The 21,907-nt window shown below is 35.4% G+C and overlaps 1 protein-coding gene across 3 annotated transcripts; it reads right to left on the bottom strand.

The window, feature by feature from the left end:
- Positions 1-2,405: 2,405 nt before the first annotated feature.
- Positions 2,406-20,632, bottom strand: tgfa (transforming growth factor, alpha). 3 transcript variants are annotated; one of them, XM_049479604.1, is made up of 7 exons: positions 20,197-20,632; positions 10,133-10,276; positions 9,346-9,460; positions 7,937-8,086; positions 7,077-7,180; positions 5,740-5,760; positions 2,406-5,578 (listed from the first exon to the last, which is right to left on the bottom strand). In XM_049479604.1, exons 1-7 carry the CDS (start codon positions 20,234-20,236, stop codon positions 5,571-5,573), a joined length of 582 nt encoding a protein of 193 aa, XP_049335561.1. In that variant the 5' UTR covers positions 20,237-20,632; the 3' UTR covers positions 2,406-5,570. The 3 variants fall into 3 exon arrangements, with proteins under 3 accessions (XP_049335561.1, XP_049335559.1, XP_049335560.1); XM_049479602.1 differs by lacking the exon at positions 20,197-20,632 and adding an exon at positions 10,397-10,522; XM_049479603.1 differs by lacking the exons at positions 5,740-5,760; positions 20,197-20,632 and adding an exon at positions 10,397-10,521.
- Between the last annotated feature and the right edge of the window lie 1,275 nt (positions 20,633-21,907).

The following is a 21,907-nucleotide window of genomic DNA, read 5'->3' on the forward strand; positions in this document are numbered from 1 at the left end:
ACTAAATAAACAGCAACAAAAGTTATTAATATGACAAGCTGATGCTTAAATTTAGACTAGTAGCAGACTACACTAAAGGTGTTGTAGGTGGTTTTATGGGCACTACAATATAATAACAATTGCTGCATGATGCCATGTTTAGGATTAAGCATTAGCTAAAATTAACATTTAGTTTAACCAACCATTGAAGATAATCAATAAATGCAACAGAAACAGCACTGAACAGAACTTTTGACTTTAGGAATACCCACATCTGAAGCGTATATTGGGAAATCGGAGCTCATCACAGCATGAAGTCAGAGCAAGCTGGGCCTGTAGTGAGCTGATATGTGTATTTCAGTGCCACTAGGCTGCTGTGGTGTGAAGGCAGCAGGGCAGCCATACAGTGCGAGAAGAGAGGGATCATTAACCCTAATACCCCAATACGCTCATTCTTCCCCATCTGCTCCAGCGCTGATACCAGCAATGCCTGCTCTCGCTTCCGACAAATAGCTTATTGTTGTTCTGAGCCAAAGCAGAGGAAAACATCTGAACATCAATCCCATGAACCTTAAATCAACCTAGAGTTAACATAAAAGTCTAAGCTACATGATAGTTCAGCAAAAGGTCTGTCTCTTCTATGTAAGCTACAGCACTATTCCAGCCTGGGTGGAGTCCTGTGTGATGTTAATGGACTCTTCCCTCTTTGTGTCTGTATCCTCCTTCTCTAAGCCTGTTGTGCATCTTTAGGGAGCACTTGCAACAGAGCGCCTTAAATCAAAGCTGGCTTTAGAGGCTCAGCCAGCCGGCTCTGACAGGCTCCGCACCAATCCAATTGCAGACATAATGGGATTGGCAAACACATATCTGGACATGGGGGTAGCAGAATGAGGAAATGAGGAGGCGAGGACAGGGTACAAAAAGCAGAGTAGATGAATGGTGTATGGAAGAAAGTGTGATGAAGCAAATAAAACATAGCCTTAAATCAACACAGAACGTTAGAGAGATATATAAAGAGAGATATTTGTGGGTCAGTATCAATATAACATGCCTTTTGTGTCTGCTGCATATTTATTTCAATTTTATTCAAACACTAGCAATTTTTATAACCATTACAAACATTTAATGTTTAAAGAATTATTGTTTTAAGTTTTGAAGATGTTTTAATACATTAAAAAATGTATTTAGCTATTTTCATGTCAGGCTATTTTAAATAATTTTAAAAAGTTAGCAAAAAGGCAAGTATTTTAATAATGAATCATAAAGAAAAAAAAACTTAAATCAAGCACAGAAACAACCAAATATTACAGAGAAGAACCAAGAAGGCACGAGGTGCCCAGAAGTTGAGATATTCATCTAAAACAAAACAATTTTTTTTACCAAAGAATTAAAGCAAGAGACTGTGGAGGGACAATTGAAAACAATTTAACTGTTAAAAGCAAATATGTGTTTCGTAATCATGAGCTCTTCTTCAGTAAGTGGGTTCCATCCAGCATTTGGCCTTCATCTTTTATCAGTCTATTGAGCTGCTGATCGAGTCCAGACTATATTTTTTTATTGCTGGCAGAATTATCCTCTTTAGTCTTATTGCATTTGGAAAATTCTGTTCTGCAAAGCAAAAAGCTTTGAAACTAGATCCATCTTGGCTAGCCTTACTATCTAGTTTGCTAGAATCGTGAGATTGTTTGTAAATTGGTTTGGAAGTTGGTCCTAATTAGAAAAATAAATGTAGCTGATTTAATAAGATCCTTAAATATCTGATTTTTTGGGGTCCATGTTTAAGTTTATACTGGACCAGAAAAAAGAAATCTCAGGAACGTTTAACTTTTAATAAACATCAGTGTAAAGAGATTTAATTTTAAAGAATTTTGAAGCAATATAGTAATAACGTTGCTAAAACCAGTCCATCCAGGCCAAGAACCATTTATCTACCTTTATTTTAATAGTAAAAACCACCAAAGCAGAAGAAAAGCACCAGTAATAGAAAAACACACTCATTCAGATGCTGCCCTGCACGCACACTGTATTGTTTGAGGTCACTCAAGCCCTTGCTCTCTATTGCTTTAACCTCCAGGGACTGTTCCCTGCCCACAAAGGAGACAAGCAAACAAACCAACACATAAATAGGCATGTGCGTAAGTAACAGGACTTGAGCGTTACCCTCAGCAAAAAGAGCACTCTAGGTGCACGCTATTTGTTCAACAGTGCCTGAGGTTTCCCTCCTTTTTAGTTTTCACGTGGCCAGAGGGCCTGCTCTTGAAATATTCAGTAGATGATGGAAATAAATGGAATTTATAAAGAAAATGCAACTTGGGAAAAGATGTTGAGAAAATGCTGAAGAATATTTTCAGTTTTAGGAGGGCTGAAAGAACTGTGGGCTTGAACAAGGATGAATGGAGACATGCAAAACACAGAAACAACACAGAGATATTCAGCATTTTTATACTTTTTGAAAAAACAAAAACATTTATATACACACACATACATATTTAAAGTGGTCAGGAAGTCAGATGCATGATGCAGCTATCACTGAATAAGTATTTAAAGAGTGAATTTGCAAAGACAAAGGAATGTTTAAAAGTATAGGACCCATCTGTTTCTGCAAATTAACTCATGGATTCAACTGGATTTTCTACCTCTGATCACATAACCAGTGAAGATTACAACACAGTTTATCCAGTCACACTCAGAGAGATGCTGCTTCTTGTCTCTGGTATAGATTAAGACAGGTGTAATCATGGAATACTCATAAATTGCTTGGTACATACCATTAACTGTACACAAACATGCTTCATAATGACCAAATAGTGGACTGCACAACATAATGTGTTTCAGACGTTACATCAGAGCAGGTGGAGAAAGATCACCATCAATACATTAAACATTGAGACCATGAGTGTAACATTGTGGGTCACATTATGATCAGAACAACCTTCATTTAAGGAATGTGATGAGTTTTTTTGCACTAAAGATGTTCAAATAAGATGCATATTCTGATGCTTAAAATAAATGTGCATCCTGCACAAATATACTTTATAGAATATCACAGAAAATCATACACCTTACAAAACATGCATGCAAGAGGTAATGTAACACATAGCATAGTCAATATATATTTTGCTGTTTTGTTTTTTTTTGAAGTGTAACCCCTTTGCATTTGATAATTGGAGTAAGTATACGTTTATTTTGAAGCTGGGCACTGTCAGAATTATTTAAATAAATAAAGTAAATCTTGTTCATCACAATCTTTTGCTTAATTTCATCATGCACAATCACAAATCACATTCAAAGCAAATCCTGATTTAATATATATATATTAGCCAGAATATGTTTTATACTTCAGATTCTTCAAAGTAGCACCTTTTGCTTTGATGCCAACTTTGCCCTCTCTCGGCTGACTCTCTAATTCACCTTCATTAGGCAGAACCTGGAATGGTTCTCCAGCGGTCTTAAAGAAGTTCTACAGATCCTGAGCTCTTATTAACTGCTTCACTCTGCGCTTCAACTCACCCCAAACCACCCGGGTTGGGTTTTTATGTGAGGTGTTATGAAAGCCAAACAACCACGCCATGTCTTTAATATTAATCTATAATTTACATACATTAATCTATAGCAGTTCATTAAACAAATGTAAAACATTATTGAGAATTTTTGTCCAAACTTTTGACTGGTATTTTATATTTCTTTGAATTTGTTTTTATTTTATATATTTTTTTAGAGTGGAGTCTACTGTCTTAAGTACTTATTCCCAGCACACATTCACTCTCTTTTACATTATATGACAACATATTCAATCAATTTCCATCAAGCTTCTTGCAACGATTAAACATAATTTTTATATATAAAACACCAGCAGTACCTCAAAAGCCTCTGGATTCAGTAAACAGTGCAGATTAAATGGGACCCAATGTGCTTTTTCACCAGGCCTACTTTCTCCCTATCAACAGTGCTAATACAAGCTCAGACATTTAACATACCTTTACAAGAGAACAATGGCAAAGGCCTGAAGATAAATATAAGACAATGAACAATGTTAAACAAGGTTAAAAATTGTCTCTTAAATATAAAAAGCTTTTAAAGTTTTTAAAGTGTTTAAGAGATTTGAGATAAATAAATGGGCTGGGAACAGTATGGCATTCTATGTGTGTATTGTATATGTACAGGTGAATGTGAACCAGTGAATTCTTTTAAGACAGTGACAAATTTGCTATAAAATCTGCACTCTTAGATTTGAATTAATAGGTCCAATTCTCACAATAGTAGTAGTAAATGGAAGATCTAATCCTTTTTGAATCAATTGTGTGGCCTAATGCCCTCAGGTTAAGAGTGCAGTTTTGCAGCAGTGCCCAGTAAAATGTGTAAAAGTGCACATTGAGACCATACAAGTGGCGCACCCAACCATTTAAATGTTAACATGCAACCTGTACTGTGTGTACTGGGAGGGAATACTGTGGCTCAAATGTAACTGTGGGTTCTATATGTATAGTTGTTGACAAAAAAAAACCTTGTAACAATGCTCTCTATATGAAACTAAAAGCAAAGGTGATTTATTTGAAGTGTGTTTACCTTTGTGTAGACTTATGCCATAAAATGGAATGGAAAATATTAAGTGCAAAAAACCCTCTAGACATTTAGCATAAAATACAAACAGATATCAAGACTTGACTACATCTTCCGTCAAATGCCTGCCATTGACACTCAAATGTTAAATGGAACATATTACTTTACAACATATTAGAAGCATATCAGGTAAAAATAATTGGCAAAGAGTTATAGAGACATGTTGTAGTTTTTATATTATATAAATATGTGTATGTTGTATTTCTATGTTGGTTTAAATATTTTTTTACAATCTTTTGTCCTACATCTAGTCTGAGATTGCTGTCTAATTCTTAAACAGTGGTACCATGTGCCATGCTCCGAAATAAAACCCAGTTTAAAACTACAGATTTCCTGGTGAATGTGTCACACCCATAAACACTGTGTTGAAGTTTTTTTTTTTTTTTCAAGCTCTTATCCATGATTTAAAAGACAAAACTCAGCTATCAAAATGAACACCATTCTCAGGATCTTGGGAGAATGATCGAACATTAAATTATTGACAATTGTACAGGAATATTTTCATGAAAGCTTGGCTTGTAATCTCAATCTTACGTTTCACATCCATCTTAGTCTCCTTTGGGTGCTGGTTTATTTCTCAATTCCTTCTCCACCAGGGCCTTTTTCCCTCCACAAGAGCCTAACTCTGGGATTGTTTTCTCCACCTCCATCTGGACCATAAGATCAGTACAAAGCTGAGTTCAAGGTATCACGTTCTGTGTTCCAAATTTCATGAATCTTCCGTCATCCATCTTTTCAGTTTTACAATCCATTAAAAAGACGGCTGGAATGGTTCAGTCCCTTAGAGTATGAGTGTTTTGAATTTCACATCTGCTGGTTTGGTTTCCCATATGGATCTGTCTCCATTCCATGGCTGTGTGCTTCTGCAACTTCGAGATTTTAGCTGAAGTTTGAATCCAAGGGGGTTCTGGAACCTCAGGTAACAAAATGGAAAAAATGGCCACAACCACAGCACAACTGGGGGACCCATATCAAACCACTGCAGGAAAAAAACAGTAAAAATTCATCAGAAATCATGCAGTATTGCATTATATTGTCATAAATAAACACAGTGTGGGCGCTAGTACATCAGGGGCTTGAAAAAAAAAAAGATTCGGACCTCGCTAAAATCACTACGTAAATTGATTAACAAAATGGTACCTTGCACATACGGACCATTTTCTGATGAGATGACAGAGGTTGAGTGTAAAAACAAAAGAAAATAAAAGGAATTTATGTAAAAAGTGTCAAAAATAGAGAAACTGTTTTCCCCACATTCATCCCAATCAGAACAATCATTTGATTTTTAAAACATGTAAAACCCAAAGCAGACATATAAGAACATTACTATGGCAGCACATCAACAGTCCCTGCTCAACAGTCCTGTGACAAAGCTGAGAAAACATGTACAACCCTCCTGTTGACAAATCTGATTAAAAGTTTGTCATCGCCCATAAACAAGACGCACTGTGACTAGACTAGTGACGGTAACTGGCTGTTCTGTCTGACCAAAATTCCAACAATTCCATTTCTAATTACATAATTACAGCTGGAGTTCTTCATTTCCTCCACAGACAACACAACAGTCTACTAAACAATAAGACACACCAGCTCCAACTGACAACCTGCCCATAACATTTGACACATAAATAGAAGGTCATAGAAGGTTTTCATACTTAAGTGAACCCAAACATTAATCCCCTTTATCCATAAGACAGTTTTCAACAACTGAAACATTTAAGCAATTATCTGTAGGTTTTAATGTGCATACACCTAATGCATCCTGGGAGCTTTTAGTTAATATGTCAATATACTACAGCTCAGTTTTCAGTTTCACATCCAATATATACTCTATTTAAAAGGACATAAGCCATGCAAAAAGATAGTCCTGTCTGATTACTATTTTTATTGGATGATATACTAGTCACAAATGACTGTTATTTAATGCCATTTTATATAGAGTACTGCACTTTTAAGAATTTCTATTTCTATTATATTTCGCTATCTTTAAGAAACTCCTGAAGACAGAGCTCTTCAAAGAGCACTTACTCTCTTAACACCTCTAACACACTAACTACTTCTAACCTCATTTCCTTCTTCCCCTCTTTCACTCCTCTAGCCCATTATTTCCCTTCGACCTCCTTTAAGCCCTAACTAAAAATGTTTTATCTTAACTTCTATTACTTTTGTACTTGACTATTGTAAGTCGCTTTGGACAAAAGCGTCTGCCAAATGTAATGTAATGTAATGTAATGTAATGTAATGTAATGAGAATTAAAGACATTTAAACCCTAACATTAGAATATCATTTTTAAAAATGATCTTAAACCAAAAACAAAAAACCCTAAAAATATAACACAGCCTGTGTCCTAAAAATGATACAGAAATCAGGGAACATGTGGTTATAATTAGTTGTGTAAACTGGGTCACACTGTTAACACACAAACAAACAGTCAGATCTGCAATAGATACAGTATAATGAAACTGATCTGCAGTACCTGTCTCTGAGTGGCAGCAGGATGATCCTCCCTTTATGATGGTACTTGGTTTTTCCGACCAACAGGAAAGACCTTGTCTACACCCTCCTCTCCTCCACCAACAACTGCAGATAAATCATATTAATAGTCAGTCTGTTTAATACAACCAGTGTTCAGCCTCCAGGTCTAGACATTATTCATTTAGAAAATGCCTCTAAATTTAGAATACATCTATACACAAAAGGCATGTCAAATTCATAAGCACTTACTTCGCCTCACATGTGTACACAAACTGGTCACTTCACATGATTTACATGATGATTTTAATATGTAAATTTAATTATTTATTTTTTTTGTAAATATGTAAATTATGTAAAATAATTAAATTTGGCTGATAAAAGTGACTTTTAATAAGACTTTTTACCCTCATCATTTTAGATACAGATACCCTAAATATAATCTTTAATTAGTCCATGCATTAAGTACATTTCTAAGAAACAATAAATATTAAGCTAAAAGGGTATGGGGAATTTACAGAACTACAGATGCAGAAAATAACAAAAACTGGTAATTAATCCTTTTCCAAAATGTTCCCACTATTATGGCACGCTAATCGTAGATAACTGTCATGCATAAAAACCAGCATGAAAAATGCATTTGAAAGAGTAAGCTGTATCTAAGGTAGGCTATATTTCTCATCCGCGGCATCATAGAACACTTTTCTATGAAGCGAGAGAAAATATGTGCAGCAGACGTTCATAAACTAAATGAAAGTAAAAACTATAAGAACTATAAGAACTAAAAGAAAGTAAAAACTATAAAGTATAAACTATAATGTTAGCATACTGTCTTCTGTTAAGCATATTGTCTTTATAACTTACTTTAATAGTGTGCAAAGCAGCATGAGCAGGACACTGCCCACTACACACAGAACTAGCATGGTAGCCACTGTCTGTTGCCTGTGGTTGGTCGCCACCACCGCCAACAGGTCTGCATGTTCACATCGCATCCCCATAAATCCTGGGTGACACCTACACACGCAAAACCAAACATATATTTATTTATTATATTCATTAATTATATTAATTTATTTGTAATCTGGAGAATTTGCATGTGTAATTCTGACTCATGATGACTTATCTCTTTTAAATGTAGCGGTAAGATAGGACACACACACTTGCATAAACTATTCACATGATAGTGATACTGACAGAGCTTGGTTTAGATAGTACAATTGTGTTATACTTAGTCAACAGTAAGTTATTTAGTAAAAAAACAATACACACTTGTCTAAAGCTAGACAGGCTAAGTCAGGAATCTTTAGACTGGAATTTCTCCAAATGACCCAGCCATAGTCTGGCTGCGGCGTGGCAGGCCTATAGATTGGGTCACGCATAGGAATAGTATGTATGATTCACAGACTGGCTCAGAGGGGTTATTTGGTGTCAGACTGGAAGAACTGAAAGGTTGCATATTACCATAAATTTAATTTTTCATACCAGCAGGTCATACAGTGGAGGGATATGATTTCTATTAAAACAATTTAATCCAGAACACAAAAACTATGTGTATGGTAGTTCTCATTGGTTTGTTTATTTTTTTTTTGTTTCATCGCAAAATCTTATACACTACTAAAAAATTAATAACCTATAACTTTTCCATCTGTGTGCAATATAATATAGAGAAATAGGTAGAAATTGTTTGGTTTCAAATAGGATGACACTAAACACAGTAGTAAAGTAAATTATTTATCTTCAAAGCATTTAAAGTGGTTTTATATTTAAAAAATCTGTGCATGTATGTAAACATTAATGAAGCTAGCAGAATGTAGATTACAGTGAGCATTAGTACAATTATTGCTACATCAGTTGTCTAATGATTTTAAAGGATAACAGCAATGTTCACATTTTATAATCATGTATATACACCATATAATCTGAAGTCTAAAAGTAAGAGACCACAATAAAAATCTGATTTCTTCCCTATTTAAATAAACAACATTTTATTATTTTGGGGGGGGGGGGGGGGAATCTACATTATTTCTAGTGTAAGCTTCAAAACAAAGTTATGGAGCCTGTGCAAACTTCATACTGTCAATCATCCAAATACTAAAATCTGAAATGTATGTTAAACCTTCACAGATTCTGCCTTTCACATTGCATTCTCTGCTAGTTTACACATAATTATCTGTAGCCAAAACAAACTACCTTTATTATAATATATATATATTTTTTTACTAATGACCTCCCATTGTATATTCACTATAAAAGAATGTTTATTGTGCACTCACACACACGCAGGCGTCTCCTCCAGGATGAGGAAGCGGCATGTGCCGTGGAAGCAGAATTGGCTGTGGGAGTCAGGGCAGTCTGCAAAGTGCGAGTGGACTGCTGCTGCTATAAACTCTACAGAGGAGCACAGAAGAGTCACTCTGAAATCCATGTTCAAAACAACAACTCTAAAGATATTAGTTAATAAATAAAATGTTAACAGATAAAGCCATTGTTGCAATGTATTGTAGGCATATAGTTGCTGCAAAGAAATAGCAAAATCACCATGTCCAAATTTCATATTGACCTGAATTTACTGAAGCTTGAACTCTAAATATTTTTCTATCCCAGCAATTTAGTCATTCTTTCTTAAAGTCAGTGTTTGCGCCATAAATGCACATTTATTCTCTTCCGACGGTCTCATTCTCTTTCTTAAGCAGTCGAGGCAAGACAGGATAAAGTCGGACATTGTGGACTTAGCCAGGATTCTCCTTCTGAGGACAGAAGATTTTTTTGCCTTTTATTAAAGTTTCTGGATTGTGAGCTTTATCCTTTAAATGAAAAACTGCTTCATTCACATCAAGCCATATGCCTAGAGCGTGTTTACTGGAGTCTGTTTACGGGGGCTTTTGAATAGTTACACCAAATCAGGACACTCCAGGGGCTGAGCATAGTCTATACACTAATGTTCAGGTCTACATTGTCCTGAACTCAAAGCAGTGCAGACAATCAAAGCCTTATCACTACTTGAAGGTAGACAGCACACAGAAAACAATACAGAGATAAAGGAGATAAACTTCTACTCACTTCTGACAGCTTTAGTAGTACTTGCCACAGTGGTGGTGCTGATGGTGGTTGCTGTGGTGGTGCTGCTTGTTGGAGTTGGAGTTGTTGGAGTTGAGGTTGTTGAGGTTGAATTTTCCTGCACCTGCCCATATGTAAACAAGGAGCCTACAAAACAAAACATGCATTTCACGCATTTACCAGATCTACCAGAATGACAGAAACTGTGAAATTTTCCATCCATATATATTCTATTCTATAAAAAACTAAAATGTTAAAGCCACTTACCTACAGAGCCAACCGAATGAAAAACAATAAAACTACTAATAACCAATAAACCAACAACAAGAACACAACACAACAGCATCACAAGCCATAGACAACAGGTCCTAAACGGCATATGGCAAAGAATACTGAGTACTGCTCATGTGAACCAGGCCTAGAGAGGCTCAGTTACTTAATCCCAGTTCATAATCAGATTGTGGTAATTACACTGCCACAGAATAAGAACGGAAACCTGTGAACCTGGACTTTTCTTTAATCGGAGAGTTAAATCAGGGATGTCACAGGTAAAAATAGACTTACTGCCCACACTTACTAAAACTGAGATTTAGGGTTCCAATCTCTACTAGTTTTTCCAATCCCTTTAAAAAAATAGTGTCTATAACAGTGCTAACAGTGCATTTTAAGACAACAATGCTCAACAATACTCAGATACAATTCATGGATCATAAAAGTATAAATGCTAAAAAAAATCCAAAGACATGTCCTATCAGACTTTGGTTACCAGTTAAATGTGAAATGCCCTCTGCTGCTACTAGACACCATCATTATACCTACCCTGTACTGACTATTGACTAATGAACATCTAAATGTCAGACCAGAATTAATTGGGGCTACACACCCTCTCAAAAAATTGAGAGAATTGAAACTGAAGTTGACAATTTTTTTTAACCATCGCACTGTTGTTGAAGCTAACCTCATTCTAAATCTTTAGCTTTATATTGGATTACATATTCTGATATTCATTGGAATCTATCTTTAAATCTTCCCATACAGCACCACTCAAAGCAACAAAATGCCAAAGCATTCACCAAACTTACTTCTGGTGATTGTGGTCAAAATTGTGCTTTTGCACTATACATTCCTATCAATTCTATTAGTGTCCATCTTTGTAATTGTCTTCGGAACTGAATAAGAGATATCATTAGCATTGCATGTTCCCATCAAAACACCCAATGTTGTTGTTCCTCCACCATTGACTCTGTTACTCTATTGAAAACCAGACAACTGGAGCTTTAATCCCAGTTGTGGCTAAATTACTCTGTATGGGCACTGAAAAAGTTGCTTTCAGCAAACAGTTTATAAAAGCAAGAGGCAATTATTTTTCCACAATAACAATATGACAATACTTTGAGTTGTCTACTGTGTATTGTAATTTGTATCAAAGAATTAACTTTTATCCAACAGACAATACAAGACACTTGGGTCTGCTTTTTTTATCAGTTTAATCAGTTGTCAGTTTTTCTTTCTTTTTAAAAGACATGGTATCCTAGATCAAGCAGACTTCATTGTCTCCTTATCTCGCAATAGAACAAAATATCACCACAGGTCCTTGTATTCAATTTACATTATAACAGCTTAGTATTTTTATATACTATTTTTTTATATATACTAATTTAAGTGCTCAGTGGTTATGGTGCTGGATTATCAAAAACAAGATTGTGGGTTCCATACCCAGGACTACTAAGCTACCACTGTTGGGCTGCTGCAGCTTTGGGTGGCTCAGCAAGGTTGAGGATTCCATACCCGTGTGTGGGAAGGTAGCACTGGGCCCCTGAGCGAGGCTCTTAACCCTCAGAGCTGCCCAAACAGTGAGCTGGAGATATGTAATGTTCTGTGGACAGATGAATAAAAGGTGCAAAAAAGGTGGAACATAGGTCCTGTTGCATCGGTCATAAAACTATAACTGTATTCCACCATAAAACCTATAAGAACATACAAAGAGTCAAACATGGTTGTAGTGCGATGGTCTGGTGTTGCTTGGCTTCTGCAGAACCATGACAAATTGTCAAATTTGATGGAACCATGAATTCTGCTTTATGTAAAAATATTCTGAAAAATATCTTCTGACTGGTAGTTGACCTAAAGCTCAAGCATATTTGGGTTATGCAGCAGGACAATAATTGAAAGCACATGTGCAGTGCCACCTCTGAATGGCTTAAAAATAACAAAATTCCTGTTTTCGAATGGCCAAAAAGTAAAAAAAAACTGACTCGAATCCCTATGAGAGGGGCAAAACCAGTTAATAGGTTTTATTAGAGTTATTATTATTATTATTAGGGGCGATTACAATTGTCACTTTGATGATGTAGGTTGTCTTAAACAGACATTTCTACCATGTCCTAATTTGTTGTTTTTGTTATTATATTTCAATTAGTTTATGGACCTGAAACATTTAAATACTATAAATATGCAACAATAAAGAAAAGTGAAAAGCAGTAAATACTTTCACAAAGCTGTATTTATTTCACAGCTGCAGCCTTGTTTTATTAATGGCATTTAGATTTTTTTTCCAATCTGGGTTTAAAGCTGGGTTTATAACCCAGAATCTGCTTTGGTAATCGTGTTTTATTACTCACTGTTGACAGGGTAAATGTGCTGTCCTGATCTTGTTAGACCACAGTGCTGTCTTTGACTATTGATCACAGCATTCTTATTCATCACTTTGCGCACAAGGTCAGACTGTAGGGGGTAGTTTGATACTGGGTCATACCAGCTGAATCATAGTTCAGTTAACAAAGATACTAATGTTAATAAAACCAGGTAATGTTGAATAAGATCATTATAAATCAATTAATGCTGTCAACTGTTGAACATTTGTTGCTACAATTAGATATGGAGTTCCCCACTGTTCTGTACTGAGGTCTATCCACAGCATAGTGTATGTGCTTCTCTTGGGTAACATTATGAGTGTAAAATTATGTTTCATTGTTGCATGACAGTACCCAACTTTTCTTCCCTGAATCCCAACAACATGTGTGCATTGAAATGCTTCAGCAAGTGTCTGGAAGATATTACAAATTGGACAGCCAACAATTTTCTACAACTAAATGAAAAACACTTGTTCTTTCGAGATCCACATTTATCTTATTAAATCACCTTAGAACACTTTCACAATATTTAAAGCCCCACTTCTTGGTGTTCTTTTTGGTCCTGACCAGCAAATCAATTTGCTTTAAAACTCTTTGTAAATCAAACCATTTCTTTTCTTCAAAGATCTGGGAAAAATAATTCATGCTACTCAGGCTTCAGGACTACTGCAATTCACAGCATGTGGGACTTAATACATCACCACTAGATCATCTTCAATAAGTTCAGAATGCAGCTGCTAGACTGGTTAAGGGCACTGTAAACAAGTGACAATGCATGTATTAAGGTTAATTTTAATGTATTTTGGGTAACATTAAAACATTTAAAATATTATTCACAGAAAATACATGTTACACGTCATTCCGTGCATCATCCAATGGACATCACATTAAGTCCATTTTAATTAATAAAAAAATTAGAGGTGATAATACAATGCCAGCATAATTTCCTATCTTGATATAAAAAATTTTAAGGACTGTTGGTGGGTATAAATATATGGACCTCTGAAGCGATCTGTCCCTATTGCTTTCCTTTACCTGCACAGAAAACACTGGCAGAACATTTGAGTATGGATTGCACTGTGGGCAACCCCAATGAACCCCAGATTTCTTCTGATTGAACGCATTGCATTGACTGGGTTCAATTGCATAAATTAAACATCATGGCTCAACTTTACACTGTATTCCCTGTACTTGAAATGCTGGATCCATCATGCACTTTGCGGCCACATCTGATGAATCCATAGCATTCAGCTAAAAAACAATGTGGTACACTGATCTGCATAAATGACCTGAGCAGTGTAAATAAAGTGTTCACGTAAATTCAATAATTTCTCAAGCATATGTGCCAGCCACAAAACCTAAGCTGAAACGTGTTGGATTTTACATTGTATATTTATATTGCATTGGGTAGGGACCAATGACTGTAGTCTTGTTTATTCACCCACCCTTCGCTCTATCTTTTTTAAGCATAGAAAGTGACTCATACATTTGTTTTAATTATTTATCCTTCACTGTTCTTAACTTGAATTTGAAAGGATTTTTAATTTTTCACTTAAGTTAACATCTAATTTCAACTGACAAAATCAGGGAAATTTGGACAAAACCCATTGTATGTGTAAACGTTAAAATTTACACTTTACTGTTAATTAACATGCTGCCTTATGGGAGCTACAAGGGATTAAATAGAACAAACTAATTTACGCCTAAACGGTCTGTTCAAATGAAATAAAAAAAAATCCGGATTAGTATTATAATTTTTTGTGTTTTGTTTTGTATAATGTTGTATCATATGGTCCAAATCGTAAGGATCTTAACAATATATTTTTTATTAGTATTTTGCCCTTCCTTTCATTGAAAGGGTTGCGTCATCTCTATACTCTGAGACTTTGAACCTCTACAGACCTTCTCACCCTTGGCTGACAGTAGAATCAAAGTTCATAGCCTATATTTTACATTTTATATATAAAGATCAATTTTGTCTTATTGTTTAGATCTATTTTATTGGTTATCTTTTTTACTTTTTGATATGCTATACTGTTCAAAATGAGTCATTCTTACATATGTACAGCACTTCAGCAGAGGTTCTTTGTAAATGTGCTTTGTAAAAGTTAAAAATACTTAAGCATCTTTTTGGGGGCAAAGGTCATTTAAAAATTGCAATTCCACATTTTGATTTCTCTGATCACAGAACGATTTAACATTGTCTTAATCCATATAAAATAAGCTTTGGCCCAGAGATGATCACGTACAGGTTGTTTCTGGATGGTGACAACATATGATTTGCATGATGCACTTTTCTCATGCACTCTCACTTCAGTGTACTTTGTGCACAGACAATGATTTCTCCAAGTGTCCCTGAGCCCATGCAGTGATCCCATACACATGGATTTCTCCAGATTCTCTGAATTATGATTATGATATTATGAACTGTAGATGTTTTTATGTTTAGTTAAATTGGTCCACAGGTTTTAGACACAGACTGGTAAATATTTGCCCATCCTGACTTCTGAGAGTCTCTGCTTCTCCAAAATTCTCCTTTTTTAACATAGCCATGTGAGTTAGTTGCAAACTGCTCCAAACACAGCTGTTTTTTTATTAGTATCCCTTACTTCTTTTTTTGTTTTTTTCCTTTGTTGCCCCTCCTGACTTTTTGAGATGTGTTCCTGCCATTAAGTTCTAATTGAGTTAATGTTTTTTCATGAAATGGAAAAACATCTGTGTCCCATTTTCTGTAGTGAATAAAGTATGGGTCTTTGCATATGCATTTTTTTTTTAGATATTTCCATTTTACACCTCATATCAATTGTTTTATGTAAATATTTAATAAATATTGCCTTAGTAATGGTTGTGGTTGGTCTTTAAGCATCAAATATATAACTTTATCATGACACCATACTATATTGCCCGCCTTAACTTTTCAGGACACATTCATAAATAATTCTAGGGTTTAACACAACCATGCATCAGGTTTGACATAGTCATGCTGTTCTTGCATGTGAGAATGAAAACAGGTCAAGTTTCTCAGCCATCTGAAGGGAGGATAGTAGCGTATCCGACCCTGGATTATGACCCCATGACCACATTAGGTCATGATTCTGGCTGATACATACTTGGAATTCATGCATCATAGCATGTAACAATCTGACACACAAGTTATAAGAATGAGAATGCATTATCAGGAGAAGTCAATTTTACCTCACCCACAGAGCACGATCAGAAAAAGATCAGAATGTGGAGAAGCATACATTTAAATAAATTAAATTAAATGTTATAGAGACCAATGTTAAAAAAGAGCCAGTGGAGGCTTGGCATGTGAATGTCAGGAATAAGTTCTCTTTTCTGTATCTTTGATGTGGTGCTGGGGCAAGAAAACAGGGATAAATGGAGCCGTATGGGTTTAAAATCGAATACAATATAAAAGCAGTCAGTAAATGTTAAGAGCTTCTTGCTAGGTCTCCAGTGGTGTGCTCTTTTATGACCAACTGTTCATTTTCCTTGTTAGTGGTAAAAATGCTCTCAAGGCAAAATCTGAGGTCTTTTAGACAAATGTAGAATTGCTGCACTGCAGCTATGCTTGTTTAAAAAATATCATAATCACTAGATATAATTAGGTCTTGTCAGAAATATCAACAAGAGGTGTTTTGGGCAGGTTACCATCTGTGTGCAATTTATTTTCTAATCAGAACAAATATGGGTATTTTGTATGAAAACACTGAAGGGATGACAGTATTATAAACATCACAAATTAAGCTAATGGCTATAACACCCTGTCAAACAATATAATCCAGTGCAGTTTACTGAGTCAGTATGATACCATGAAGAATGCAACCGTCTTATGCTTTGAAATGTTCTGCATGGTAGATTATTACTAAAGTCATCCAAACTATGAAGAAAAACATGGAATTATTTAGTAAACAAAAACAAACCAGAAAGTAACTTATATTTTAGATTCTTTAAAGCAGGCACCACTTGCTTAGCATTATAATCACTAGGAATGCCTTTCAGAATTATTTTCAGTTTTTGGGAAAGGCACAGTTAACAGTTGTGCCTGGTTAATGAAATTTAATAACTTGAATTTCTTGCCCTCTTAACGTGTTTGAGACCATCAGTTGTGTTGTGAAGAGTTGGTATACAGTAAATAGCCCTATTTCAGTAATTGTCTAATCCATATTATGGAAAGAACTACTAAACTAATTAAAGAAAAAAATTAAGGTCAGTCAGCAAAAAAAAAAAAAAATCAAGAAAGTATCCTCGCGTGATGTCGCAAAGACCATCAGAAACGTTATGATGAAACTGGCACTCATCAGGACCACCCCAGGATAGGAAGACCATGTTTTCATCATATCATCAGCAATCATCCTCCTGCATTTCGACATTTCTCTTTAGTATATTGAGATCAGTTTACGATGATCACAATGGTGTATATACTGTAGGATTCTATGTCTGATGACTGCCAGTGTAAAACATTATGATATTGGCTAAATTACCATATTGTGATTATTTTACCTTTATACACAGACATGCCTCATGTCATGCCTTCGCTGAAACAGAATATCTGCATTTTGCCTGGCCTACACTACAGGATTTTATAACATTTTAAAAACATAAGAGACCCACAAAAAAAAAAGTCACCATTTTTTCTTTCTTTAATTGCTGGTAACCATCAACCCCTATACAACACAATGCGCCCTGAATAAAAAAAAAAGTAAATAGTCGGGATTAAGTTAACACAGTTTAAATCAAAACCAAATAGTTATACATCTCAGTTCTCATTGGCTGATATTCTTTGGTCATGAGGTGAAAGTTGTGTTTCCCACTAGAGAGTCAGCATCCATGCCACACAACAGTATACTGAGTGTTATATGTTTCTTATTTACGATTCACGATTGGGGCAATGCTAACTGCTCTGGGCGAAGATCAATGGAAACATGATTGGATTATAGACTCCATACATTACAGTATCTTTTGGGAAAATTGTACAAACCAGCCTAAAATCAGAAGACTTTTTGAGGCTCAAAAACGACCCGATTATCCTGTAGTGTGAGCCAGGCTTTACACAAAGTAGCTGATTTGTAGAAGAGCTGTCAACACTCTAGTCACATGTATTTTCTGGCCAGGACTGAGTCCAAACAACGTTTAAAATACCATTTGTTCTTTTTTTAATCGTTACTGGTGCATACTTACTAACCAGCAGCACCTCAGTAATTATATTGATTCAACAGTTCATTGAAGCGGCAAACAAATGTAAATGCAGATGGTTTCATAATAAAATCAAACATTTGGGTCACACTGGGATCTCAGTGATGGCATTCTACTAGATACAGGGAAAGAGGGGGATGAACCTACAAATTAGAAAAGTAGAAGGGTCTGCCTTTTTCTCTGATCTCTACTGTGCAGACTCTGGCTGCAAATTCAACAACATGGTGTATATTTCTGCCTTCATTTCTAAGTTTATACAATCACTGTATCACACAGACTATTCTAGCCAGACACCACCATCACAATCATTACCACTCTACAATGTATTTTTGGAAAACTGTGTCACTGGGGATCTAGGAATGTTAAATGCCTGCACAACCTATGCAGCCTGTTCCTAAATCATCTCCTGAGGTAACACTTCATTACCAAATGTTACTAAGTTTAATATTGCTGACCAAACAATAGATCATGCATCCCTTCATCTCCAAGGCTCCTTTAGTAAAGACATTTTTGTCCAACAGCATAACAATTCACATAGCCATTTAACAATTAAGCTTGCGCCTGATAACATGGTTCCTCTCTATGATGGAAATCATCAGGTGTGAATAAGAATCATTTTAAAAATGGTTCCAGTGGTCCACAAAAGGATTACACCATGATTACACCATGATCATGAAGTCAACATATTAAAAAGGTTTAAGTAACCTGTGTAGTTTAACCAGGCAAAAATTACACAATAGCATCCAGTCATAATACGTAATTTCCCCTTTATCTTTTGATGAGCCTTCTGATGACAAAAAATTTTCAACACTGCTGAAACAAGGGATAAGGGACAGCAGCAGAAGAATGGCTCTATATTTAAACTAAGCTCCTTTAACCTTATTAATGACAAAGAAGCAAGACTGTGCACCTGTGAAGTTTCCTAAAAAAAAAAAAAAAAAAAAAAAAAAAGCTAACAGCTCGTCCACTCTTACCAACACAGTAAGAAAAGGGTTTTCATCTGTACATCAACATTTAAGCTTGCTGCTAATATGCAAAAACAACTGAATTTTGAACTGATGTCGACAGAAAATGCCTGTTGAGAAGCTGTTATTTCAGGTTCAGAGAACCACATTTCACATACATTTAAACATACACATACATACATACAATCAGTTTCTGAATCAGTGTTTTCTGATTTTGCTATTTATAGTTATAGGTTTAAGTAAAATGAACATTGTTGTTTTATTCTGTAAACTACAGACAATATTTCTCCCAAATTCCAAATAAAAATATCATCATTTAGAGCATTTATTTGCAGAAAATTAGAAATGGCTGAAATAGCAAAAAAAAAAGATGCAAAGCTTTCAGACCTCAAATAATGCAAAGAAAACAAGTTCATATTCCTAAATTAATATTTGGTGGAATAACCCTGGTTTTTAATCACAGTTGTATGGATATTGGCATGTTCTCCTCCACCAGTCTTACACACTGCTTTTGGATAACTTTATGCCACTTCTGGTGCAAAAATTCAAGCATTTCAACTTGGTTTGATGGCTTGTGATCATAGATCTTCCTCTTGATAAATATTCCAGAAGTTTTCAATTTGGTAAAAATCAAAGAAACTAATCATTTTTAAGTGATCTTTTATTTTTTTCCAAAGCTGTGTATGTGTGTGTGTGTGAAAGAGAGTCAGAGTTAGAGAGAGACTTCTTATATAAACAGGAATTCAAAAAGAAATCACCGCAAATATTTTACATTGACAATCTCAAACCTGCCAAAATGCACTGAAAAAGCATGCACACAAAACACATCTATTTATTTTATCTATTTAACATTTGCCTAGAAGGTGTCGTGGAACTAAATTGTGGAATTTAGTTAGTATGAGATATTCACAGTATGATAACTTTTTTTAACAATATCACAGATTTACAAACTCTTTTTTATAAAAAAAAAACTGTTTATTGGCATTTATATCTAAAACTGGTATTATGCAAATGTATACTATTAAAAAAACACATTTTTATCACGGTTTACATGAAAAGAAATCGGTATACCGCTGCAATCCTAGGGGAAATGTTCAATAAACACGTTTTTTACTCAGTTTACTGATGCTACTGCTTAGCACAGTGGCTTGTGACGCTTTTTATAATTATGGTTTTAATAAAAAATATATATTTATTAAATTAAATTAAAAGCTGCACGCAGTTTGGACCAAAAAACACGGTTTGGACCAGCTGGTAGTTTTTAACTCACCAATCAGGAGGAATATCGTGTCCCAAAACGCTCGATACATCTTCACAAGGAGGCTTCAGTGGTGGCGTATCCGGTAAAAAAAAAAAAAGTGTAAATCCACTTTAATCAGTGTTTCTCCGTCTGCATGGGGGAAGAAAGCACGCGCGCTTTATGTTAGAAGTAAACAGAAGAAAAAGCTGAGATTGCGCTGCTGTTCACCACACAGCTTCCCATAACAGTGCAGCGGTCTAAAGCGTGCTTCTGGCCTGTTCACAAACAGCCATGCGTCCATTCAGGTCTATTAAAATTGACGTCAAGTTAAGAGTGAGTGTGCGCTCTCTCCTCGATCATTCACCGCGAGTCTAACACACTACACCCTACACACTACACACACACACTGCGTACGAGCTGAGCTCAGCAGCTAAATCACACAGATACTAGAGAGCTGTTACTGGAGCTCCACTCACAACTGTTACCCAATTACACTGAACTCCTTCACTGAGTGTGTATGTATGAGAGAGAGAGGATGAGAGAGATCTCTGCTCACTGGCCTGTCTCCAAATTCTCCAAAATAGACTGTTTTAAGTGCAATTAGCCCATCACAAGAATCTCATTAAGGTAATCTAATATTCCTCCAATTTTCAGTTTTCATACTTTTCATATTTCAACTTAAACCATGCATATGGCCCTTCATCAGAGAGTCCTCAACCCCTTAAATCCCTTTACACATGCAGGTTCACTCCTCACTCCTCAAAGGGGGAGAAACAATCTGAAATTAATGTATGTGCCGTGGTAAGTTGTATTATCCTGTACTAGTGATGTGTAAAAGTCAAACTAAGGATATGATACCAATATTAGCAGTTTAATTAACCACCAAATTTGATTCACAATACTGGTTTTACATTTCAACATTTTCATGATAATAGGAATATAATTTTACTAAACAAAACTGATTAATGTATCCAGCTGATAAATTTACTTATGAGAGTAAGTGGTATTTCACAAAGGACATTTCTTAGTTAGTCAGATAGCCTAGGCCCAAAGTTGAGGACAGTACACTAGACTATAGACAAAAGTTATCTGGCTAAGCTAAAAAATCCTGCTTTGTAAAGCTCCCTTACACTGTGCAGGAATGGGAGGTTTGTTGCATATCACATGACTGTACTGGAGTGGGTCTGATTGGCACTTGTTGTAGGCAAAGTAATGGACTGAACTATGGAGTTCATAATATCCTTAGAAATAGAATCCACAACCCATGTTTTCAGATCTTTGCTTTGTGATACTACGGTTTTTGGTTCATTGTTACATCCGTAATCTGTACCAAAACTTATAGAAATATTTAAAGTTCTTTGGTGTTTTTAAAATTCTGTGTGATTTTTACAGTGAAACAAATGGATATTAAATTATATTGAATATGTTAATTTACATAAACAGACTGATTAGTACAGAAAAAATAGCTCCATGTGATCTGTCTGCTGTGTCATGTGGCTGTATGTGTGAGTGAGAGTGACAAAACAGAATGTTGGAAGTAAAAGTTGTTTCTGTCCTACATGGATATTTGGATGCATATTAACTTGACTTTTCAACATCAAAAACACATTCAGTTTTATCTCATACACACCCTAATCCCCTATGCTGAGTGCTGAGCGACTCTGTGGTAAAATGTCTGTGGTTGTCTGTAATGTTTGTAAGACCTTTACGTCTAACAATCAGACATGTAAAATTGACAAAA

This window comes from Astyanax mexicanus, chromosome 5 (genome assembly GCF_023375975.1).
Source record: "Astyanax mexicanus isolate ESR-SI-001 chromosome 5, AstMex3_surface, whole genome shotgun sequence".
Classification (NCBI taxonomy): domain Eukaryota; kingdom Metazoa; phylum Chordata; class Actinopteri; order Characiformes; family Acestrorhamphidae; genus Astyanax; species Astyanax mexicanus.